General features: G+C 41.6%; 1 protein-coding gene across 4 annotated transcripts; it reads right to left on the bottom strand.

Moving 5' to 3' along the window:
• Positions 1–9,538: 9,538 nt before the first annotated feature.
• Positions 9,539–22,080, bottom strand: SLITRK4 (SLIT and NTRK like family member 4). 4 transcript variants are annotated; one of them, XM_064669737.1, is made up of 2 exons: positions 21,956–22,080; positions 9,539–19,230 (listed from the first exon to the last, which is right to left on the bottom strand). In XM_064669737.1, the coding sequence occupies exon 2, from the start codon at positions 19,178–19,180 to the stop codon at positions 16,667–16,669; it is 2,514 nt and encodes an 837-aa protein (XP_064525807.1). In that variant the 5' UTR covers positions 19,181–19,230; positions 21,956–22,080; the 3' UTR covers positions 9,539–16,666. The 4 variants fall into 4 exon arrangements, with proteins under 4 accessions (XP_064525807.1, XP_064525806.1, XP_064525805.1 ...); XM_064669736.1 differs by lacking the exon at positions 21,956–22,080 and adding an exon at positions 21,554–21,797; XM_064669735.1 differs by lacking the exon at positions 21,956–22,080 and adding an exon at positions 21,076–21,096.
• Positions 22,081–26,755: the final 4,675 nt, after the last annotated feature.

The following is a 26,755-nucleotide window of genomic DNA, read 5'->3' on the forward strand; positions in this document are numbered from 1 at the left end:
AGAGCAACTGTTCAACAACTCCTTGCCTTTTTCCTCCTTCTTGGACCACAGTCTACTTATGTGTACATCAATCAGATTGTAAAATATCATGCCCAGGATTGGAACAGGAGCAAGGATCATCTCCTGAAGGTACTGCAAGCACTGGCCTTCCAGCTACTGCAGTTCCAGCTTTGAACAAATGTCCTGAAGCAGTTGACTTTGGTGGCTGCTTGTTGAGATGTGTTTCCATACGGAATCAAATACAGAGGAAAGCATGAGATATAAAGTTGTGAACATAAACAAGCAAATCAGGAATGCACTACAAAAGCAAACACAGTCCTCAAGTCCTCAATATTAGAGCATCCACCATTTATGCCTCTGCTGACCTTACCCACAGGGATTTGGTAGGTAACATGAAGAAACTGTCATCTATACTTTCTGAAGTCAGTAACATATTAAAGTATTAGAATTTTAAGGACTGCTTTTTGTTGTTTGTTTTTTTCTTCCAACTCTGGAAAAATGTGGACAATCTTCAATTTCATAAAAACTTTCCCTACAGGCTTTTACATACATATCAACCTGAAACAGATTACTTGGTTTTCACTAACAAAAAATGAGATTTTTCCCAGTGGTTTAGCAATAAACACTTAGAGATTATTTTAAGCTTATTGCAAAGCAAAACACTTTAATGTTTAGTGTAGTTTGAAGAACATTTTTTCCTGAGAAATATATTTTTTATTTCTTTCCTGTCCCCACAGTATCATTTTTCAGATGTAGAAAAAAGCCAACGGGTCATGATGATACTGACAACACTTTGGGAAAGCATCAGGAAAATGGAAGTTGCCTTGTGTGACTTTTTTTCCTGAGAGATCTGGAGTTTTTTGGTTGGTTGGTTGGTTGGTTTGGTGGTTTTTTTTGTTGTTGTTGTTTTATTTTTACATCTTTACTTATTGCAGAGACATTTTATAGTCTCAGCTGGGCATCCTTTCTAAACTTATCTTGAAACTGAATGGCTAAAATGAACAAATGAACAAATAAATGAATGAATGAATGATTAAGACATTAACCTAGTAAGTAGAAACTGAGGCAGATTATGTGTACTCTGAAGTAGTACAGAAAGAAACAGATGCCAACAGTCTTAAAACCCCTCATTTTGTCTGAGGAGAAGAAAAAGTTCTCAACAAACTAGTGCTAAATGAAAGATACCCTTAGAAAACTGCCTTATGTAGGGAATTATGTTAAAATATAACAGGAATAATGAGATACAATACAAATAAAAGATAAAAAGCATGCTATGTATGCATTAAGCTTTGCTTTAAAAACCGTATTTTTGTGGGAAAATAAAGAACCTGGGGACGTTTATTGCCAATATTACAATTATTTTAACCAATTAACTGATCCAATATCCTCTGTGAAAACAAGCTTCTATGTCAGCAATTTTTTGCCCTTTCTGCACCAGACTTTAAATATGAAATTCAGCCATCAAAGTCTACCATGGCCATCAAAGCCACAAACCCATAGCCATCCACCTCTACTATAGTCACAACAACTGAAAGCAGAACTTACTATAGAACACTATTTCATAAAAGTGGAAGTTATTTTTACTTCTTACCTCCTGCACATATGTCCCAGGGAGAACTCACAATCTGTGCTTCCCATTTCTGGAAACAATGCACTTTACTTTGTAAACACTGGTCTTATGCACCACTCAGGTATCCGTGGTTACATAGATGTAAAGAGCTCTTGAGTTACATCCTGCTTGTTTGCTAGTTTCTATGCCACTGAGAGTTGCTGCAGCAGCAACTACCATGGGTCTGAACCAGAGTCTACCATGGTTGACAAGGAGATATCTAATATCTGAATATCTAAATAAATTAGGCAGTTGGTACAACCCAAGTTGGTCTCAATTTATATGCAGAATAAGCAAGAAAAGAGGAGAAGAGAAGAAGGTTTTACAAAGTCTATTTTCCAACTCCACGTCATCTTTCCATGACATCAACTGAAAAAGCCTGTTACTTGTTCTTTCACTACATTGCCCTTCCATGACCACCAGTGACACCACAGAGTCCAGACCTGTTGGTAAAGGTCATCCTAGGGCTACTCGGGTCAGTGGAGCTCTGCTGACTCCAGCAGAAGCAGGAGATGCTACCAGAGGGTCTCCATGCCAAGCCTACCTTCTCCAACCTCACAGTGAAGGCAAGGCTAGGAACATCCTCAGCTCCTTGCCAGGGGACAGTGGGCTCTGAGGTGACACTGCTGCCCAGTGCCTTGCAAGCCATAAAATACAAGCAATTTACTACTGATGTCAGCAAGGAGCAGGCTTGTTTACCTTACTTTTATTTGGCAAAGGTTGGTCTTTGTGCCCTCCAAGCAAATGGTCTCCTGTTCTTGCCTTTTGGTTGTAGCCTTTGCAGAATGGCAATTTGCTCACACCATTTCCAGCAAACAGTGCTTGAAGGTCAGTGCTAATGCACTGGCATCTGTAAAGCACATGGGGACAGGACAGAGCCCCCAGCACCTGGCTCGGAAATATAACACAGATGTTGCTCTTCTTCCTTTCCACTGAAACATCCAGATGAACCCCGTGCAACAAGGTCTTGGACACCTTCTGTGCCTTCTCCAGACATTTCAGACCAGGCTTTCCTGAGAAGTCAAACTCAACATTGCCTAAACATTGCAGACTGACAAAAGGTGGGTTTTAATTTTCTTCCCCTCTTTGCACCCCTTCCCTTCACCAATACACATCCATTGAAATTTAGAAAGATGTCCACTGCTGCCCTTCAAGTGGCTACAAAGAGAGGAGGGTGAGACTGGCATTCCATATATACCCTTTGCTGCTCACTGTGTTAAACCAAGGAACTTCACCATTCACATACCAGAGTTAATTACCCAAAGAGAAAAAAAGTGTTGTGAAGGAAGCTGAAATTCACTGTTTTTACAGAGTTTAACACATGCAGTGGCTCATTCCAAGCTATGTTCTAAAAATGAAGGTGATCTGTGTTCTGCCACCACATTTCACAAATTGCTGTTTAGTCTTGGATCAGAGAAGAGCTTGACAACACATTGCTGTAAAAATAAAATGATAGATTCGGGTCTGCATTTTACAGTCCCACAACACTGATCTTTGATATTTCTTAGGCAAACTTTCTGTTTGAGGCTTGGAGACGGTTTTATTGTTTTTCCTCTCCTAGAAAAGATTTGTTGCCCATATTCAACCTCTGAAATCTCTTGCGCGCTCCCTGTCATACTATTTTTTAAAAACAGCATTTGATCTTGTGGAATAAATAGCGTGAATAATTCATGAGAAAGACATTTTAAAGCCCGAATTCCACCCTTCCTTTCTTCCTCATACTTTTTCATTCGGCATTAAAACTATTATAAACAGGCCCGTTTTGGTAACAAGCTAGACTGCCCGTGGGCAGCAGGAGTATCATCAGTTAGAGAAGAGAAACCACGCACAAAAAAAAATCAAACCCTTAAATAAAACACTGGAATAATAATAATACTGCCAAGGCAGTATTGATTCAGCATACTCTTGAATTATGTTAAAGCTTTTAGTTCCGTGCTCTCTTCCCCTTTTTCCTTAGGACCATATTATATTAAGTCATATACCTTTCTGAGACCTTATACTACAGCATTTAAACATGACTGTCAGCATTACCAGCTTTTTCAAGTTTGTAAATAACATTTAGTTTAAAAACATATCTCCACAAATCTGTGTTCCTAAGCTAATATTTTTCTCATTAATATGTTGTATAGGCCATTATTTAACACTTTTAAAAGCATGACATACTGCAAAGCCTTAAACTTATCACATTGTTCATGAGTGACAGACAGTGGTCAACATTTTATACCAAATGGGGGAAGACTGCTGTTCCTTGGCTCTGTTCCTTGTAGGTTTTTGAGATGATACTAGGGATGACTAGCTGGGGTGACACTCCAGCAGAGAGGTTGGCACTCTCCCCTGGTTCAGAAGGGATAAGGAAGGCAAGAACAATTTCCAATCCTACAGATTCCCAGGGAACTCAGATTCATCCTGTGGTCTGGAACCACTTTATTCTGCCCCTCGCTTGCTTTGAAGTACACCTTTCGTCTCTTATAGCTCTCCTAAAGGCTCAGGGAAGAACACCAGGGTAAATTAGCCCATCTGTTTTCATTTGGCAGGGATTCAGCAAAACACAGCTCAGCCAAGTGCTTAAATAAATGCTTAACCTTAAGCTTTCTATTAAGTACCTACGAAAATGCTTTACTGGATTAAGAACAAAAACTACTGGAAAAGGAAGGAGGTCTTCATGGTCTGCTGCACAGTCAGAGGCTTGGCAATGGAGAGGAGACTGCTTTCAACATTTGCCAAGATTTGTGGTATGGGACAGTGGAGATGGTGGCCACATGTGACCACAAAACAGGAGAGGGACTGTGGCATGGAGCTTTCACGTGTCGTTTGCATGGAAAAAAAAGGAGGAGGATCGCGCAGCAGTGCTTTTTGACAGTGTTTCAGTTCTACTGGCTTGTGTCTTGGGCTGCTTCACCCTCCAGATACTAGAGTGGCACAAGTCTCAGGGAGGCACAGAGGCGAAGGCCTTAATTCCCAAGAGGGCAGAGACCATTCCCCCATCGGTGCAGGGGGACACAAGCACAGGGACACTGCACAGCTTCTCTGTCTCCTTTGCACGAGGGCCAGTGCTCATATCTGAAGTCCTCACACAAGCACTGCTCTGTTCCCTCAGCCCTGGGAGGTAGAAGCAAACAGCTCAACTTTTGTGTGATGATGGGGGTAATGAAGATCCAGGCAGCAGTTTCTCTACAGGTTCATAACAACTCTCCCTTTGCAATACAAATACTGCCTGCAGGTGTTTACTCCTGCCTTTTTATACTAAAATGAGACAACAAGTTTGCACATGACTAATCTCTTCATAATGCATTTTACCTCCTGCAAACTGGTTATAAATACAATTATTTTTCAAAAGACTGAGAAATCTGCCAGATCTTTATATAGAGGTCCTTGTGGAAAACACAATCCATCACCTTTCTAGTAAAGAACTATACAAAATGAAATATTTAATAAGTGATAAATTAAATATTAATGGCCAATGCATCACAGATGTCTCCAAATGTTTACATGGGTATATAAGTTAGAGTGCTTATTTTTGTAGCAGCTCAGCCCGTTCCCACCTAATTTGCTTGCTAACTGCTTCACAAGCCTCTAAGCAATCCCACGGCCCCAAAGTCACCTCTAAGCAAAAGTTCCAGCTCTAGGCCTCCAAACCCAAGTTGTTTCAGTTCCTCCTTCAGCATCTCTCAAATGTCCCCTTACCTTACCATGGGCTTCTGGGCTTATCTGTGTCTGTCTCCACCACCCCCATTCAGTTTTACTGCAGTTGGAGGTTGTGGTGATACAAACAGGAATCATTAACCCCTGCTTTCATTCATACCAGAGGAAAACAGCATCCTCCTCTGCAGAGGGAACTGCAGAGGTTTTGTAAGAAGTTTTGAGCTGGTAGTGGAGGGGAGGCTGAGGAGGCTGTTCAGGAAGTGCTGTGTAAAAAGCAGACCGTCCTGCTGGGGTAATTAAAGAGCTCCTACTGGATTTATTCCAAGATCAAAGCCCTAAACATATTTACTTATTTAACTCCAATATCTTTGAAAAGCTGCACACAAAGGACTTCTGAAATGCCTGTTCTGGGATGGGGGGGGTAGACCCCAAGCCCAGGCCCCAAAAGTATTTGCTACCGAGTCCCAGCACCTCCAGTGATGCTGCAGAGCAGCTGGGGTTTAGCAGCTCAGATTTTGGCCAGAGCCCAGGGATGTTCGCCACAGTGGTTTCCACTCTCTAACACCAGTGTGCAATGCAGCCAGATCCAATTTCCAAAACAAGCATTTCTGTGTCTATGTGTTTGTGCCTCTGCTAAAGCCTCTCATGTAGCACCTCTCCCCGTGCCCCTGTGGTGCCACCCTCCCCTCTGAGGAGCACGAGTGAAGCCAGCCTGCAGGAGTTAACAGCGCTCATTAATCGGCCAATGGAGCAGTGCCAAGCCAAGGGAAGAGCTCCTTCCCTCCCACCCACCATCCTGGAGCTGAGGAAAAAATCCCCGCTGGGAGAAGGAGCTGGATCGAGCAGCCCAGAGAATGGGATGCCCAGAGGCCATGGGGTCATGCCTTTTAACTGGAAGCAGTGACACCTGCGCTTTTTGCACAGCTTTTGCTAAAGCAGTGCAATACCTGGCTGGCTTTGCATCACCCCTCACAGAGAAAAAAGCTCAGCCCTTCTCAAACAGCCTAGGCACTTCTCTCCCTGCAGCCTGTTATACAAATATATATTCTGAGCGTTTTGAAAAAGTCAGTTCTCCCCCAAAATCAGCTTGCTGACAAAGAGTATTAGGCCATCTGGGACAGCTGCTGTCTCTCATGGAAATCAGTGGGGTTTTAAATCCTGCAATTTTTTCTCAACACCTGAAAAAAAGCCCCATGGTGGCAATTCTCACAAATTCTTCCACTGACTTCTCAAGAGCAAGACAAACCCTAAAAAGAATGTAAGGTTTCTAATCCCCTTTAAAATAGTTTAGGTATGTATGATGGAAGTGGCTGTGAGAGGTAACTGCTGCACGGGGGCCCAATTACTTACACAACTTCAAAACAAACCAAAACTCCTGGCTGCTGTGAGTGAAAGGCTTAAAAGATAGTGGGTCAAGAAATGGATAAAAGCATCATTTCAGACCTATCTATAACTGTCAGTTTAAATTTGTTTTTCTTTATTCTTACTACAAATTATCATTTACCTAAATGTGACTCTTACCTGTCACTGCCGTTCTTTGTGTGTGGTTGGTTGGTTGGTTTGTTTGTTGTTGTTTTTTTTTTAACTTGAAGCTCCTGTTTCAGATGTATAAAAGCCTTCCAACTCTACAGAAAATTGACAACAAATACCATAAAACCTTGCCCCAAGGTTCATTAGGTCTTTAGAGACCTGCTGTGGTGTTAATGTGCCTTAACATGGCCTGAAAAGGTTACAGACATGGAGAACTGATATCCCTTACAGAAAAGATTTTCTTTGTTGCCTTCCTTGGTTTTTTTAACAAAAGCCTTCTCATTATGAAGATCACCTATAAACTATTCCACATAGTTTTGGGTTGAGTTGGAGTCTCCTTGTGATAAGTTCAAGTAACAGAAACCCTTCTTCACCTTTAATTACAGTAGCAGTGTTGGTTGGTACTGCATTAAACTGACCTTTGGCTTTATGTTAGCTGAGCTAAATAAATAAAAAAATCACAATTTCCCAGCAACAAACACAAGCATATCTTATCATTCACAGTGTGAAGTTGTTACTACAGTGCCATCTTCAGTGTGTTCCATAAAGTGGAGTTTTCCAGTAGAGGATTTTTCTTTGTTCTTTATGAGTTGGAAATGGATTAAAATAATTTCAACTGCGGAGAAGGAAGAGTAAAAAAAAAAAAAGTAAAGCCTTCTCTTTTTGTTAATAAGAAGCAGAGTGTTGTGATTCAGAAAATAAATAAATTATTATATCAGAAGCATATATAATTATGAGGCAAAACGATCTGAGTCTGCCCACCAAAACAGGCTTTGAGGCAAAAAATGGTTGTTCTCATCTACTGCCAAAGACACTCAGTAATACCTCATGGAAATGACAATTTTGCATGTGCACATACATTATGTGTAGTACATTACAGAACCATTAAAAGTTGTTAAAATGCCAGTTTGACTGTACATTATTTACAGACAGGGAAAAGACGTGTGTCTCCACAAATCTGGCAGAGAACCTGGTCTAGTTGCACTGTGGAGGACATGACATTTGGCCAAACAAGTTCTTCCAGCCTGGTCCCAAACTTTAGAGATTAGATTGGACCCAGAAGTGAACACTGTAAAGTAGACTAGCCCATATACTGAAGTATCAGTCAAGGAGAGTCCTACATTCCTGATTACAGAGCTACTCTGCTGTTCTGCTCCTGTTACTTTGCTTCTCTGCAATGTCAAAACAAGGATGTTCCTGAGCCCTGCTACAACCCTGTTGCTTGGCTCAAGCAATGGATGGTATAGGACAAGACACCAGCAAAGGTCACTGCCATGCTTCTGTTGTCTCTGGGGACATCTTTGTCATGATGCCCATGGCAAATGCCTGCACAGTAGGTATGAACACATTGTTCCTTCAACCTCACATGCCACTGAGACGCAGTGGGCAAACCAACCTCACACATGTATAACGTCAAAGGGAATTCTGGTGTGGAGAAAGGAAATAGGAACTGACTCCAGTTCTACACCTCAGTCCCACAACTTGTCAGCAGTGCAAAAACACCCAGAAGTGCCAATGTTATAGGAAAATATGAGTGATTTTATTATTATAATGCAGATGTTCTTTTTGGATGTTCTATTTGCTTGTCACTTTTGGGCTAAAGTATTTTCTTGCATATGGCTCAGAGCTGTATTACTCTGTATAGAGTAAACAGCTCTATTTAATAGAGCCTACAGAAAGGAAAGCACAGCTTATCCACTTTAAGTGATATTTCTCAATCTGAACAATAGAGCACTATGTACAGTACAATGGTATTCCTCTTTTGAAATGGATTGTATGCTGATAATAGTCATCATTTGCATACTGCTTTCATTTTGAAGGCACATTACAAATGTAAAGGAATCCTCACCAACACACTTTACAATTTATAATCCTTACTATCTTGGCTGTCATATGCTGAAGTGGTATAAATTACTTGACAAAGCTACACAGAGAGAATGTGTCACGCTCATTTTGTTGACCATTACTTGTCTAGTTACTGTCTATGTGACTATTGCAGCAAAATCACAAGATCTTGCTTGTGGCATAGCTCTAACAGCTGAACTGAGCCTCCAAATTATAGGGGAAGCTACTTAAAAGATAAAACCTCTTACAGCTTCCATAGCTTATGTTCTTGAGAAAGGATTACAAAATATGGCCTTGTTTGCTGGCAGAAACCCAATTCTCCCAAAGTACTTCCTGAATATTTTGCTTAGTTAAGGCAAAAGTCACTTTCACTGAACAAAAAGAAATCTTAAATCTCAGTTATTCATGATGTTGTTGTTCTTTATTGACAACTTGGAAAACCATGACAATTAAAAGCAAAGTTTTTTGGACCCAATCTCCTGATCACATTTTTAAAACCACTGATTTACTGAACTGATCCCAGAAACAAAGATCTTCAGAAGTATAAAACAGGGCAACCAATGGCAATATTTAAGAAGGAAACTATATGAACTCCAATTATTTCAAAGTGCTAACCCCATCCAAAGAAATCACCCCTTGTACGACATTTGTACTCTTGTTTCCAACTTCACCAAATTGCAGACACAACTCAACAGGAGCTTCAGGAATGCCTACTGATCTAACTTCCATGAAAGCAAACAGACAGGGAACATTCAGAACCTTCCATTTAATTTCTACCACACAAAAGGCAGCAAGATATTTAGGATGAATCCTTGCAACTAAATTGTGCCCTGAGCTGCACATGTAAGCCCTTTGGCACCCAGGGGCACATTCTAACCCAAGAATGGAAGAAGTTGAAAAGCTGCACGCTAAAAATATAAAACCAACTCCTTTATTTCTCTCTCTCTTAGTAAAATACAGATATTAACCAACAATGTGACCATTCTTTATCTGTATTTTTCTTTTTCAATCTGGAAAAAATCAAATTCAGCCCATTTTGCTTTACAAATGAAAAAAAAAAAATTATTCTCCTACCCTTTTCCTACACATATCCACAAAATTATTTTTGGGTATAAGCAAACACAGACTGCACATACACGAGAGTGGTGACCTGGAGTCTTATTTGCAGTGTATAGACAAGAAGAATACCCTGCTGAGAAGGACTCAGAGAGTCTATGAAATCCTGCCAGGGAGCAAGAAAATCTGCTGTATGGTACATCATTTCCTGCAGTTTCTTGCAGTGAAGAGCTCAAAATCTGTCAAAACACGCTGCCCTTTGTGACTCTGCTCATTGAGATGTACTTACCATACTGTGTCTCATATTCAGATGTGAGCACTAATGCAGCACGTGAAGAGAGTCTCTACCAAAGCAATTCCTCAGCAAACATTAGGTACAGACTGACCTCCACAGCCAAGCAGCACCCAATATGCACCCAAGTGTATCCACATCTCAGCCTCATTAAGAAATAGGCATCACATGTGCTTTAACCTAAATAATTTGCCCAAGACTTTTGAGTAGTGACACCAAAACCTAGCTTGGGTTAAGTGGGTGCAGGTGTCTGCAGGATTTGGCCCACAGTCTGTCAGGATTCAATGGACTGAATCACATTTATGGTGCACTGTCCAACTTACAGTCACGGAAAGCCATGATTGTCCAGTTTCAAAAGCCCAGCACGAATCTTAACAATAGAAGCTTAAACCATTTCCTACACTTCCCTGTTTTGGATCCTACACCATCTGACACGACTCAGGAATCATCCAGGACAGTCTCTGACATTTTGCCTTTTTTAGCTAGGTTTTAGGAATTGACAAATCCTCCTCCTCTGCCTCCTTGGAAACTGCTACTAACTGAAGTCTAGACAAACATCCAGCAGGAAAGGTCTGGCTCACTGAGGGTGAAGTAAGAGCATGAAGTGGAAGGATGCCCTGGAAGGTCACAGCGCACACATTTCCAGGAAATTACATTGAATTAAACCAAGAAATGAAATGCTGGTGGATGGGGGAAACTGAGGAATATTCTTTGCTACTGTATGTTTACAAAATTACCATATAGAGATCACCTTCTGTTTTCTGGTTAAACAAAGACCAAAGAGACAATGATGTAACACTCGTAACCCATCACAGTTGTTTTACAGAATGTTAAGCCTTCACATATACACATATAAAAAAATTCAGATTTAGTAGCAATTAGGTCTTTTTTTCTTATCTAATCTTTATCTGTGCTTTTAAGGAATTATTTAGTGTGAAATGGCCACAAAAATTCCCAACAAGGGAATGAAAAGTCAATATAAAGCAGTATCAGTCTGTTACCAGTGATTGCTATTTTAAAAATAACAGACTGCTCAAAGTGTACTGTTTTCAGACAACAAATGAATTATTTCAAGTATTACAAGTGAACACAAAATTAACAGTAAACCAAATATATTTGCAATAAACTCCCTACTTAATGAGAAAGAAGAGCAGGGTAACCTTGTTCCATTATAGGAAGAAAATAAATTGTATTGTTAAGAAAGCATTTGTATTTTATGTGAGAGCTATCCCAAGTCAGCAGCAGCAAACTGAAATAATTTTGTACCCATAGTACATCTTCAGGATGCCCACAGTTCTTGAATCATTGTAGAGTTCCACTCGTATCAAACTGACCCAGGACTCCACTTAGTCTGTATTTTCCCTATAGTAATTTGAAAATAGTAACAGCTTCACAACACAAATCAATAGAGCATAAAGAGAGATTATACTATATTTCAAAGAAAAAATTACTTATTTTTATTTCAATGATGGAGAGGTAGCTCTAATATTTTCTGCTTTTTTTTTGTTTACTAAGAAAAGGCTGATTTGATTCCAAAGTCTGCTCAGTCAGTCTGCATTTACACTGGCAAATTTCTGAGAAGAGTTTGTCCCTGAGCACTAACATTCCTATTTTTACTTTCCAACAGAGCATCAATCAGAATGCATAAGGATGAGTAAACTGAAATTGGAAATAAAGACTCAATAATGACAAAATGTATTAAAAGAAAACCGCCAAATTCCTCTCCATTCAGGAAAGCAGTGCCCACATTATCAAAACATGAATACTTAATTCTTGGTTCTCAAGTTTTTCTTTAGAAAGAAATTATGTGGAATATATATGTAGGCCTTTTTCAGCTAATGCTGTGGGTTTGCTCCTAACGTTACACTTCAGCTGGAAGCAAAAAAAAATCCATATCAAGTCCCAATTTTCTAGTCCATATCACATTCTGATTCTCATTCACTGCTATTATAATGCATGTTAAATCCTACACAACAGGGAATGTTTGATCTAGACATAAATATAGTTCTGTTCCTTCTCTTCTTTGCCATGGAGATTTTTATGAGGCTTTTACTACAAAATATAAATTTGGAAGTTAAACTATCTAAAGACATCTTTTCAACATTCAGTTATAAAACTATATATACTATGAAATAGTAGATGGCTTGACATTTTTGTTTTTGCTAAGGACAAACTAACTTTTCTTTCCTCTGAGAAACTGTGTTATTGAAAATGATAAATAAGAAAGGAGCAGAATCAAAACAAATACCCCCAGCATTATGTAAGTGATCCTTTAAGCACTTCTGTGTTGAACTCAGAATCCAACTAAAACTAAATTCTGCTTGTGTAATTAATGCAAAAAAATTTCACTGACTTTGGAGGGATTATTTGCATAACAGAGGAAAGGAAGATTTTGTTGGACAACAGAAGATGGGAAAAACTTTCATAAAATATGATAACAAATTGCTGAAGTGATTAGAAAACATTACTGTTTAACTGCTTTATAGATTCTCTGTCCTCCACATACAAATGGTCCAAAAGAGAATATTACAGGCACTTAACAAAGTCTAGTTTCAGAAATACAATCGTACCAAACAATTTTATTAATATTTCATACAAATTTTGAAGTCAACACTGGCTAGTATTCTGATGTTGATGAAGGCAAACAAAATTAATAAACAATAGCTTTCTGTGTTTTACATTGGGCTGGATGTCATAAGTAACTATCTTAAACTATAATAGCAATGATCAAAACAGGGTAAAGCCAATACATTTTGTTTTCTTTACTTTATTTCAAAATAGAGTGATTATAAATACATTCTTGTTATATTTCCTTCCTAACTCTTTGGATGCAACCAAAAAAAAAAAAAAAGTCTCACTGTGCTCATTTCATACAATATCAACATACAAATCATGCAAAAGATATTATAGATATTATACCACCATCAAGTTCTGGATGTTTTTTCTTGATTCTGAAACATTTGTTAACATTATTCACAAGGCCATGCCTTTCTAACTTATGGCTTTAAAAAAAAAAAAAAAAGGCATTTAAAAAAGATTTTTATACTAGATTGCTGCATTATTATCAATCTTGAACACTAAATGCAAAACATAAATCACCTGGTCTTGTGTTCTTGCACCGTGGTATTTGCTTTTTTGAGAAAATTGCACAATTTTTTTCTTTTTTTTTTTCAAGGAAACAATTACACTTTATTGATTTTATTTAAAAACGGAAACTTCCTTATAATACAGTGGAGACGACAGATTATGTTAACACCTTCACTGGTTTAGTTTATGTCTATGGGTCTTAACAGCCATTTTATAAGCATGGCCACTCAAACCAAGATAATGAACAGACAGACCTGTTAAGCCACATCCGAAGAGTCACCTTCTCAGAAAGACTGACCGGAGATTTGAATGGACATTACACTAAAACTGCTGTGCAGACACATACACCGCTTCAAAACATGGAGAAAATAAACTGACATTAAGGTTGCCATTCAAAGTGACAATTTCACAGAAATATAGTGTTTTGCCAGCTTTTGCATTCTTCACTCACACTATTATGCCTACATATTGCACCATATATTGTCAAACACTTAGGAACGATTTCTACAGGAAGGTCCGGATTGTGCAACCTTTAGTGATGCTGGTGAACCTACACTCAACTGCATAACCCCAAAAGAGTCTCTGGGCTCTGTGTGTTATATACAATGGTTCTGAGCTGGCTTGTTTTGAAGTCAATGACAAAACTCTATCTAAGCCCCACTCTTGGGCAGGTATGTAATTACTAGCTCATGAACAGTACCTCTGCACAGGATTTAGGTTGAGCTTAAACGCTTTTACCGGATTGGGACCTCAGTGGTCAGGAAACTCTGACCCACTGTAATGGTACAGCATAACAGATCAGTTCTTCTTCTTCTTTTGATCAGCAAATAGAAGACACCATAACAAGAAGACCAAAACAAAAATAAAAAACAAGAAAAAAAACCCAAAAAACAACACCCCTCCCCTCAAAACAAAACCAAACCCCCTCAATTTTTTAGCTGAGGAGGGTACGATCATTTATAATTGTTCTTTTAACTCAGGGCAACATGAGTCATAAGCACGTCAGTTTTATCATCACTTAAAAGTATTGGCTTATTTGCTACTTTTAATATTTTTAACACCTGTCTCTCTCAAGCAGGGAGAGGGACATGACAGTCTGACAATGCACTGAGTGCGTCAGAAGCCTCCTGCTTTGGCAAATCCCAGTGAACTTGGACACATCCTCAAAACCACGCAGCACTGAGTGGAGCAGGCACAGTGACCCCTCATCCTTAGCCTGCTGATGGAGCCACCAGAGTCTACCATGTCAGTGCATCATTAACACTCCTTAATCAACAAGGACAACAAACTCTTATATTCGTTTTCCAGCCTTGGCCATGTATTGCATCATTGGTCAATCAGGAACTTTTCATGCTAGAAATGCATATGTACATAGTATCCGTGTCCTGAAAATCCCTATGACATTCTGGATTACATTAATTATTCTGCACAGATAGCCACAGCTTTTTTGAAAGAAACTCAGCCATTAATTTATCTGTTATAATTTTATTACCTGAAGTCATGTATATACTTTGAAGTATGGAGAAAAATAATAAAACAACCCTCTTTCTAAGCCACAAGAGCATAAACACATGGCTAATAAAAGCAGAGAAATGTTTTGTTTGCTTTCTCTTAAATAAAGCAGCAGTGCTTTCTTTTTTTTTGGTATATTTTGTTAAAAATATACTGCAGACTGGTTGCCAAGTATCATTCCAGAACAAAAATTTCAAATCACTGTAATAAAGCCCTGAAATTAGAGGTTTATATTGGAAATAGCTGACACAGCCTTCTCCACAGTATTATTATTGGGTCTTGCTCTAATTTTTGCTAGTTTCAAATTCATGAAAAACATTCACGTTTATATCCTACTACCTTAACTGACTTACTGATTATAAAAGGTAGGGAGGGGTAAATGTTCTGGAAGCAAAGGAGGAAGGAGAGTCTTATTCAAAGCTCATGAAGACAAAGAACTTTTGTTAATCTCATCGCATAGATTTTTTCTGGGATGCTTTACCAATATATCTCCATTCTCATGTCAAAGTACCATCTATCAGTGAGATACAGTAGGGATTTTCCATTCTCCTACTTTTTTTTTCCCTAGCTATTCAGATTCAGCTTTCTCAAAGGCAAGTTTTTACTCTCTAGGTATGAGCTACACAATACTCTGAACTGATACCACTATATTCATTTTACACTGTGGCTTTAAATAGAGATGATTTGCCATATTGTTCACTGTTCTGATCAGGTTCTGCTGACTAACAGAAGCCAGAGAGATAACAAGAACAGAAAACTTCTGCATATCCAATTAAAATATTACCCTTAGCATGAATTTCTGTAAATACTTGTAGTGAAAACTATTTAAGTTAAGCTGTAGAGACCTGAAAATCAAGAAAACTGGTGGCAAATAATTGCCCGAGACACAATACTAAAAAAACTAATGAATCTATTTTAAAACGCACCATTGGTAACAAATCTGAAATAAGATAATATGCTAATCTCACAAGAATAGTACAGAACAATTTTTTTTTTATTATTATTATTATTATCATTATATCTGATCACTTAATTCTGGATAATGCTATACATTACATCCCCGGTTGCTGTTTGGTATATTGTTCTGGTTTTATTTATACTGAATGATTAATGCAGTGTGATCAGGAAAACAAGTCAGGCATATTAAATACATATTAAGGAGTACATATTCTTTCCTATTTAGTATACAAAGTATTTCATAAATATGAATTATATTACAAAAATAATTTCTGCCACGCTCACACAGTAAGCACTTTGACATTTTTGGACAACCTGTTGGGTTGCAAGAGTTTCACATAACTGAGAAGGAACTCTAGTTTTAATTGGAGATGAGTCTTAGAACAGATTCTGCATAAACATCAAATATTTTCTTCAGATGTCACAAATACTGCAGAAGTCAGGTTAAACTATTTTCTTTCTTTTTTTTTTTTAATTTTCTCTATAGACAAGTATGCTTCAAGTGGTCAAATTTATTCCATAGGTATGTAATGCATGGTATATTTTAAACAAATATTTGCACAATTTAACATTATAATTCCAGTGGTTTCAAGATGCAGCCCATAAATGTAACCAATTTACACATACTATTGAATGTTCTCTCTTTGCATGCTTGTTACTTTCCAGATAAGCTTTAAACAGTGCCATTACAACACCACAAATCAAAGGATTACTCCAGTTCCACCAACTTAAATCCACGTGCAGGATGAAGGACCCAGCTGAGGTACAAATATCAGTACCAGGTTTCTTGTGTTTGTTCTAACAAATCACAAGGAGACGATGGTTTGCATTTAAGATACAAAACATATATGCCTCTTGAGGTTAAATTCAGTGTAACGTGTATAAAGCATCCCTTTGGCAATAGAGTTTGCAGTATCCCTACAGGATTCCACTGGGCATGAGCTTTATGTAGTAAAATCTATTAAGGAAATTCTCCTCTACTTGACAAATCATACGCAGCTACAGTTAATCAGACACCCCTGGATACACCTGCCTCTATGCCTACCAATATAATATAGTATTTGGAAGTTAAAAGTCAACAAAAGGCACTTTCATCATTAAATAAATGTCCTCTGTAGGCAATAAGATTGTATGACCTATATTTTATTCAAAGCTGTTTGTTCTTCAAGGACTTGTAGGTAGTCAGGTGAACCTTGAAGTTTAGCTTTTAGTTCAAAATATTCACTTTTTCTTTGTTCTACTACAATTTTACTATGATTACCACCTATTAGCGATTTCTTGGTTTTTTTGTCTTGTAGTTTCTCTGGGTAACGTATTTCAAAGCCACTGACCCCTATGCTGTTGTATTCTTTTTTACTTTCCAGAAAATTTTGAATAAATACATTGGAATCCCTCCCAGGGAATAACTCATCCAGTTCATCGATTGTGCTAAGTCTTTTTCTGGTATCCACGTGCAACAAATCTTTCTCCTTGTCATTAATATTTCTCAGAATGACTTTTTGCCCTGGTGGGTCAGCAAACGTGAAGCCCGTTTCAGACTCTTTTAAGCCACAGGTATGACTTTTGCTCATCTGCTCAATGGTTTGAGGAATGAAGGCCTCTGCACCCAGTCCATCTTTTTTGTTTGACTTGTGGTCGTGCTTTCTCAGCTGCAGCTGCATAGAACTGCACTCTTGATTTCCAATCCCTTCGTGCTTTACAGTTGGTTTTTTGTTGCGCCGAAGCACAAAAACGAGAAGACAAAAAGCAACAAACACTGTTAAAATCAGCACAACTAATATGCTTAAGATTAGGATGGATAATGGAACTGGGCCACCAGGAGGACTCCGAACTGGTCCCGGTGGTGTTGTAAAAGTAACAGCAGGCATAGGGCTAGTGAACAGAGCAGATGGCTTGTTTAAAAGTTTAGGACAGAGGATCTCATTTTTCAGAGACTTAAGTTCTATGTTAGCAAACTGTACAGGTGTTTCACATTTCAACTCCTTCACCACAATACCTTCATTTAGCTTTTCAAGCCACAGTTTTAAAGCAACTAAATCACAAGTGCAGTCCCACGGATTACCTTCCAAATCTATTTGTGTAAGAGATTTTAGCTGATCAAGAACACCACTTACAGGCAAATACATGAAGTGATTGTTCCTCAGATTCAGTCTAGCAAGTGGTGCACCAGCAAAAATGTACGCTGGCAAGCTTCGGAGAAGATTGTTGTTCAGGTAGAGCAACTGCAAATTGGGCATTAAGTCAAAGGTGCCTGCTAGGATCTCTTTGATAACATTGTATTCCAAATACAGATACTGCAAGTTGTGGAGGCCAGCAAACATTTCAGGGCTCAGGCGCTCTATCTGATTGCCGTTGAGATACAATCTCCGTAAATTTGTAAGGTTGCGGAAAACGTCTCCTCTGATCACTGAAATCCGATTGCTGCCTAAATGTAGCAAATCCAGCCCCTCAAACTCGGTGAAATCTGTAGTATCCACATCCTTAATATAATTGCCGTTCACATGCAGTTTCTTGGCATTTAAAGGTTTTGGTACGAGTTCAGCCATGGATTCTATATTTCTTTCTTGGCAATTTACACTTAATCCCAAATCTGAAGGATGAGTTTTGCAAACACAAGGGACCGGGCAAGGAGTTAAAGGAGGCACCCTGGTCTGGTAGGATACGATTTGACTGAGATTGCGATTAGAGAACGCTTTGCCTGCTACTATCCCCGAGATCTTCGAAGGATTTGTAGTCTTTGGCGGCTTTGTGACTAATCTGTGCACCGATGTTTGGGTGGTGTGGCCGTTTGGTGTGCTGTAACCGGGCTCCAGCTGCGAGGGAGGCAGGATGCGCACGTCAAAATCACTCCCTGTCCCCATGGAGCACAGCTCCTGCTTATTGGTTTCTTTCAGCAGCCTTCCATACAAGTCACTGGGTGTCTCACAGATCGCTTCTCCAATGTAGATGTTATAGGGCATGTTCTCCAGCCACGCCTTCAAAGGCAACAAATCACAAGTACAATTCCAGGGGTTGTCTTCCAGCTGCAATTCAACAATTCGCCCGATGTGTTCCAGAACTCCAATGTATGGAAGCTTCTGTATTCGATTCCCCCGTATATCCAGATGGGTTAGAGAAGCAAATCGAAAAATATTATCGGGAAGGAATGAAATCAGATTGTCATTAAGTATCAGGACTTTCAGCTTGTGAAGCTTATTGAAGGCTCCCCGTTCAATAAACTTGATTAAATTGTAGTCAGCTTGGAGATACTCCAAGTTCTCTATGCCAAGGAAAGTGTCAGCCCGGAGAATCTTTAATTCGTTGTTGTTTAAGTGCAACTGTTTTAATGAACTAAGACCCATAAAGGCCCCTCCCTCAATGTTCTGCAACTTATTATTACCCAGTTGCAAGGACACTGCATGTGTAAAATTAGGAAAGGAATTTGGATATAGAACAATTAGCAGGTTGTTTTGAAAGTTGAGGTGGTAAAAATTAGACCACGGTGGTTTAAGCTGATTTGGTCTGTAGACTGCAACCTTCTCACAGTTGACATAGAGTACATTCTCAACTGACACACAGGAGCAAACATTGCAAATTTCCACAGATATATCAGCATCTGCAGTTGTAGAAGAAACTGGAGATGACAGAACCAGAAAGAGCCACAGAAACATCTTCTTGTGATCAGCAAGCAACCTTAGGCTCCTGAACAAAGATAAAGAATCTAAAGAAGAAAGAAGGAAAGAAAAAAAAGAAAACATTTTTCAGTTGACATTGTTCCAAAACGTCATTTGGGTTAAAAATTGTATACCGCTGAGCTACTGTACCTGCCAAGGATTATAGATAAACTACAAGCACTGAATTTAAAATAACATGATAGATTTTAACGACCAAACAAATACACGGGAGCTAGGATGATTTCAAACACAGAATGTAAATTTCTGTAGACAAACACAAATAACTCTCAAGTCTGTCAAATACATTTCTCTCTCTTCTACACGCCAAGCATGCATAACTAACAAAGTAAAATAACCAAAGGAGATTCCAATTTTATGCATATTTACTCTCCTCAAACCTGCACTGCTCATATGTTGCTGTGCATTTCAGGGGTATTAAACACAAATGCTGATGTTATGCATGCCCAAACATCTGGGTTGGGATAGCACAATACAGAAAGGATAAAGGTGCAGACACAGAAAGCAATGTCAGTACTCAATGTATGTATCTACAGCTTCAACACATGCAGATTTATCAGCATGATAATAAAGACATCCACTCAAGTGATATATAGACATGCACACACATTGTTTCTGACACTTCTTATGCCTAGTTTAAATAAATAGGTGGTAAATAGATTGCAGAAATACAACTATCCACAAAACAAGAACATCAGCTCTGGGTGACCAATGGAAGCACACAGACACAGAGAAGCATGCACAAGCACACAGCCCCATCCCCAGGAATAATAATATGCTGACTTGCAGGGCAAAACAAAGTCACAATTCACCAGCCTGACCCTACTGAAACCTGAGAACTATTTTTTTCTAAATCATTATGTAATTTTCTCCTATACCTGCATTGATAAGAACCCTTCACATATAGTCAGACCAGCTGAGCTGCCATTTTTTATGCAGAACTGGAGCCACAGCATTTCCTCTGAGTTAGAAGGTAGCTTTTTTTTTTAACAAATCAGTCAATAATCAATATGTTGCACTGCCCCCATCTTCCCATTACCCCCATTTCCCAACTTGTCCCTTGCATTTCCTGCTGTGGGAAGCCACTGCGTTGGCAGGAGGGAGCCAGGATGAAAGTGGAGAAAGCGAGAGCCAGCTGGAGGGAGGAGAACCGGACTGGAGGGAGACACAAGGGGAGGATGTGCCGGGGGACCTGGAAGGGAGGGCAGAGGAGGGATGAGGAAACAACGCAGGACAGAAGGACAAGAGGGAGAAGGAAAGCTTCGAGGAGGCAAGGAAGGATAAAAGGAAGGGATGACTGAAGGGGTCAAGGAGGCCGCGGAGCAGGAGCACGGGGGGAAGGGGGAGTACAGGACGACGGGGCAGCGGAGCAGCCGCTGCTCATGCCCGCAGGCTCCCGACCCTGGCCGCGGGGAGCGCGCCCCCAGGGGCAGCCCGATGGCCCCGCGGCCCCACCGCTTCATCTCCCTCCCACTCCCAGGCGCCGTCCTCCCGCATCCCTGCCTCGCCCACGCTCGAGTCCCCTCTTCTTCTTCAGCCGCGGGGCCCCGGCCGGCGCCGAGCGGGCACACTGCGGGCGCTGCGCGGGGCTGGCGGCGGGGCGGCGAGCCCGGCCAGCAGTGCCGGCACTACCGCAATTTTTTGCCGCAACCGGCTCGGCTGGTGCCGGGTCCCTTCTGTCGTGGGCGCCCCGTCGCCCTCTGCCTCCCGGCGGAGGAGGGCAGGAGGGACACGGGCGCGCACACAGGCGCGCACATGCCAGCCGGGAGCGGTGAAGCCCCGCATCCCTTCCACCCTCCCTTCGCTACCAGGCACGACCGTGGTCCCCGCCGCCAAACGCTCCAACCTCCCCCCCACCCCCGCCGCCCCGATACCTTTGCAAAGTCCAGCCCGCAGCGCATCCACACACCCCCTTCTCCAGCCCCGCTGCGCAGATCCTGCTCCCCCTGTCCCTCCCACACCTCCACCGGCTCCTCCGGGCCGCTCCGATCCCGGTCGCTCCGCTCTCCCAAGAAGGATGGGAGAGGGCAGCGCTGCTCCTGGTGCCGCTGGCCAGGGCTCCGGGAGGCGGGCGGCTGCGGAGAGCGGCGAGCGCGATGGCAGAGAGGCTCCGGCAGGAAGCCACTGTCGCCTGCTCATGTGGCCACCCCCCCCCCCCCCATTCCCCTTTAAAACAGCATCAGTAATTATTACAGCAATGAAAACAAAGCCCTCATAACAATTAGAAGAAATGAAAACGCCAACGCACACGCGGCCCCGCCGTGCCCCCACCCCCGCCCGCACTCACACGCCCGGCGGGGCGCCCGCCGCCCCCGGCGATGCTCCCGGCGGACAGCCCGGCACCGTCCCTACCTCGGCGCCCGGGGTCGCCGCGGCCGCGCTCGGCTGCGCTCCGGCGCTCTCCCCGCTCGCTCTCGGCTCCGGCTGCTCCGCGCCCGCAGCGGGCGGCGGGGGCAGCAGGGCGGCCGCCGGGGCGAGCACCCCTGGCCGCGCGGGGCGAGGGGATGCCCGGCGCTGCGGTACCCCGCGGGCTCCGCCGCATGCAGCAGCAGCAGCAGCAGCCTGGCTGAGCCCTGCCCCGGCACCGCGGTCCCCCGCACACATGCGGGGAGAGGATCCCTCTGCACACGGGCGCCCGCTCCCATCGCACTGCTCTCGCCCACCCCCTGCACGCAGTGAGCCCCCTCCCCTTCGCCACACGCACACCCGCACACTCACACACACACTCGCACACACACAACACACGCAACGCACCGAGCGCCCGGGCGCTGCTTCGGCGGGCAGGGAGACGCCGCTCCGGGGGAGCAATCCCGGCGCATCGCCGCCGCCGGAACCTCTCCCGCACGCCCGGAGGCGCCGCGCCGCCGGTGCCGCTGCCGGGGAGGCGCCGGGCTGCGCCCCCGCGGGGCTCAGGCGGGGTCGGCGGGGCGGGAGGAGCCCCCCGGGCCGGCGGGGCCGCGGGGCTGCCATGGGCGGCAGCGGCAGCTACAAGTGCAGCCCGAGGCGCGGCCGGGACGGGGCATCGCGGGCCCCTCGCCTGGAGCCGCTGGGTACCGCGGATGGGAGAGCGGAGCGGGGAAGGAGAGAAGAGAAGAAAGAAAGAAAGAAAGAAAGGACTTCCCCCCCTTCCTTTTCTATCTCCCTCCCCGCTTGAAACAAAAGTAGAGGTGGAAACTGAGTGGGCAGGGTGGTAACATTTGCTGCATTTAATGTGGATTGCAATTATGGAGCGAAATCGCTGCGAGGAGACATACCCGAACCGTTCTTAAGACAGCGCAGCTATTTGTCTATCTTATTCTTTGTGGTTAGGTGGAATTCCTCCTCTCTGCCTAGGTAACAGCTGCAGTCTGATGGAAAAAATCCTCTAATGTTATGCGCTTGTGCTAAACAGATTTTGCTAATTAGGAACTCTTATTGACTCTACCTTTCATAATACACTTTAAAATGGTAATGAATACCCCCAAACAGGGTGACATCTCATTCCAAAGCAGAAGAGTCAGTTAGCCAAATGAAATCTTGCAAGGGGAGTTCAATTGCTTGCCCTTTACCATGAATTCTAACGTGATCCAGGTAGAAAACTGTTTATGTGCTGTACACATACCAGTTGTGAGTCCTAGTTCTGGGCAGTAAACACCAGGGAATGGAAAACAGCAACTGCTTTCTTCATTTACTGAAATGAAATAAATAGCTTGCTCCAAAGGCTTACTGCATCTAATTGAAATAATTGCAGATTGTTATTTTGCATTATGCTGTTAGATTGATACCTGAAAACAAATGCAGCTGAGGCATCAATAATTTGCATATCACAACAGAACTGAAAGTGATCTGTGATTAATATTCAGCCAATTAAAAACTGAAGTCTTTAAAATGTAAACTCCCTTAATTATTGAGCCATTAACAAAGTACTGTTCACATAAAAGGGAATGTGTGTATATAAAGGGCCTGGTTTAGAAGGATTTGCATATAGTTTAAGCTGAATTTTTCAAACTCTATTTAAATAAACCAATTAATTAGAGAGCAAAGGTATAGAATAAAACTCATTTAGAATGATATCAGGCTTATAGCTCTGTTTTAACGACAGGCACGGAAATGCAGGTGTAAGGATCAAGACGCCTATTTTGTTTAACCAGCTACCTTAAGTGGTATGTCAAACTCATTCCTTGCTTATTTAGTAGGTGAAGGAGCATATTGACAGTTTCAAAAAGGTCACTACTCCCACCACCATTCAGACAACTACTTAAGAAGACTGAATCAAACATCAAGCAGGGAGCATAATAAAATATATTTTAACCAAGTAAACCATGATATGGGTATGTATTTAAGAACTGAAATTGTACTATAAGCAAATCATTCTTGTTTCTATTATAAGTGGCTACTGCCAATGGCAAATGCTTATGGTGTTGTAGAACTTATCTGAGAAAGAAACTTAGTTATGCAACACAATTTCATTATTAGGGTTTTAGTATGTCATATTTTTTTATTTCTAATCTACAGTCACAAAAAATAACTACTTCTCCAAATCTTATTTAAGTGATCTCTAAGCTACTTGCCCTAGCATTACCTCATGTCAAACTCACTAAGATTTAGGTTTATATGTCAGGACAACAATCCAAAACAGACTGAGGATAATTTTAAAGTATAACATAAGCACAAGCTTAAGGTCAAGACTGAGATCCAAGATGATGATGCGCTTAAGGAATAAAACACTTTAAGGGGTGTTTTAAAGAATCACTTGGTTGTACCCCTTTTTTGAAATCCAGCTAGAGGTTCTATCATTATCAGTAGAAATTTTCTGTGTAGCCTGATGGTAGACAGTAATTGGAAGACAGCAGAGCCAGACAGGGCAAGTTGGAGTATCTGGTCTGGTTTCCTGAAGTTTACAAGATTACTTCAGGCTACACACCATGCCCAATATTGTCATCTCTAACCTTTTCCTAAATTTCCTGCTGTGATGGAACCTCATTCATCTCCTTTGATTTTTTTCCCCTGTCTGTTGTTTGCAAAAGCAGCACGTATTTTTCCTTCTTCAGCTTAGCTTAAGGAGAGCAAAAGCTAACAGGCAGACAGATTCATAACAGGATTTTCTGCAGAGTATTTGAAGAAAAAGTAGAAATGTGAGACACAATACTTCCCACCCAAGCAGACACACTCAGGGTGGCATTCAGTAATTGCACAATTAGCTTGTTGATAATGCCTTTGCCATATCTAAGTAGAAGTTCTTGGGAGAGAAAGGTGCTTTTTACTCATCATTCAATCTGCTCAGAAGTTTCAGAAGCCTGTTTATATTCTATTTCTTTTCATGTTTTTCTGAGAGCTTCTAAATAATACTTCTCCTTTAAACATACAGAGTTTCTTGGTCACCTACCTCTCCCAATTTAATTCTGGGCCGATGCAGGAACTTGAGACTGAGCTTTATGTGTGTTCAAAGTCTGTCAGGAGAAAAAGCTTCCTGTAACAGAGTCATCAAAATGCAGAGGCCAGTTGAGATGCTGAGTCTACTGCTCACAGCAGGAAACCCTGGAGAGCATTTTCCTCCCACCGTTTGACACACATGCAAATAGGACTTCAGCTGGGAAGTTCTCTGCAATAAGTTGCTTTGTTTTTTTCATCCACAGTAATTTTCTGAGTGAGAAATGAACTGTCAGGAAGCAGGAGCTAAACATCCTACTCCTTCCTGGGCATTTACAAGTACAATTTAAGATGCAGCACCTGAAATCAGGCTGTATGTGTGCACTTGAGTGGTGGGGAGGAAGTGTCTTTGCCAGCCACCTACCTTCATGTTACCTATGAACACGTGCTCATGCTAAAGGCTTTTTCCACAGGCTCCCAGTTGCACTTCTCTGCTCTTTTTCCAAACCAAAGATACCTATGACCCACACACCCCTGGCTATTCGAAGCAGGAGACCAAGACAAGAAATAGCAATTGTCATGAGAAGCACAGGAGCACGCTTTCCTTGCTCATGTGCCAACATCTCTGCTGGCCACCAGTGAGCAAGCCTTGTGTATCCAGCTGCCAAAAACACACCTGGGAGAGAAGAAACGTGCACACATATGTGTTGGGGTTGCTCTGTTTGAAAAGGTTCATGCCAGGAGTAGAAACTTATATAAAAAGTCTCCAGAAATGAATGGGAAACCATTTGGATCAGACTCTATTTTATAGTTGTTATGTAAGCACTACATGTTACTCCTTTCTTTTCCCAAAGAATGGTAAAAATAGCCCCAAAGTTAATGTTTAGGCCCTTTGCACAGGCCCAGATAAAGAATACTCTGTTTTGTTTGAACATGTGGAAATCTGGTTAACAATTCTTTGAATACGAAAGTAAAGATTTTTTATGGGCTCTGTCTGTTTCTGGGGTTTCTGAGGACAAACAATTTGTGTTTAACAGGTCTACAGCATGTTTCTGCTCCCAGACAGATCAGTAACAACTGCCATACTCAGCAAACAACATCCAACACAGCAGAGTACAATGACTGTGCAGTTCTTTCTTATAATAGAGCTTCAACTAATAAGGACATAGCCTTTTGAGGAGGAAAGAAAAAAACAACCAAAACCCCAATCAATAACTCCACCCACTGGCCCTGTCTTCTGTGTATTTTGCCAGACTGCCAGTCAGAAGAGGGGGAGGAAGAGCATCCTTGAAAACTCTGTATGTACTTGAGTGAGCCCCAGCATGTACATCCTTTTAAAGGTACAGTGTGAGAGCAAACAGTGCAAGTCTGCAGTAGACTGAAGACAGACCCACTGAGAAAGAGCACTGTGCTAAATAAAGTGGAAGAAACTGTCAGATATATGTCTCTGCCTGTCTCTCTGCTATTTCCACCTAAATTACTCCATTTTATTCAGAAACCCTCTTCAATGTGCAACAAGTAACCCATTGCCTGCCCCCAGGGAACCTGAGAAAACACTGGAAATGTGTGCATCCCTTCAGCAGGGATTGCCAGGGATTTTTAGTTCCATTTTTGCTATTCATTTGCAATGAGTTGTTGTCTTGAATGTTCGATCAAGTGGGCAGCTGCTGGTAGCAGGTCTTCTGACCAGTTCTCTTTGTAAACTCAGCTTGTGGGGATGTCCAGCTCCATAACACTGTGCTTGCCAGCTTTCCATAACGCTATGCTGTCAGAGTACAGTGGGTAGGCATTTCATTTCACTAAATTGCAAAATGTCCCGTGCTTTACTTATTTTCTTTCTCTCTCCTCATTTACCCAGGGGTTGTTCACCCTCCAGTTCACTGTCAGAGGCTAAAGCCAAGTTTGGCCTATCCTCTTGCCCCCTGAGACAACCAAGTGTGAAATCAGGAGAAAGAAAATTTGAGAAAATAATGGATGAAGAACATCCCTGGGATATTTTTCCATAAGGTTTTATGGTATAAGGTTAAGCCTAGAAGCGACTGCTGTTGTCCTACCCAAGTCTCTTGTGGAAACTGCTCACTAACTGATTTCTTGAGAAGAGAATAAGAATCTTTAGAATAAGGCTCCTGTGCTAGAAAATTCTGACATTATTGAATACACCAAATCATGAAATAACACTTCATCCTCCCTGAGCGAGCAGCCTAT

Source organism: Pseudopipra pipra, chromosome 13 (assembly GCF_036250125.1).
Source record: "Pseudopipra pipra isolate bDixPip1 chromosome 13, bDixPip1.hap1, whole genome shotgun sequence".
Taxonomy (NCBI): Eukaryota; Metazoa; Chordata; class Aves; order Passeriformes; family Pipridae; genus Pseudopipra; species Pseudopipra pipra.

What these genes read in the sequence shown, in the direction of transcription:
- SLITRK4 (XM_064669734.1), bottom strand. Translation starts at nt 20,664, where the DNA reads ATGAAGCGGTGGGGCCGCGGGGCCATCGGGCTGCCCCTGGGGGCGCGC. An exon ending in GGACAAGTTGGGAAATGGGG is followed by an intron (nt 19,231 to 20,240) that starts GTAATGGGAAGA and finishes TTTCTTCTTTAG; the next exon opens with ATTCTTTATCTTTGTTCAGG.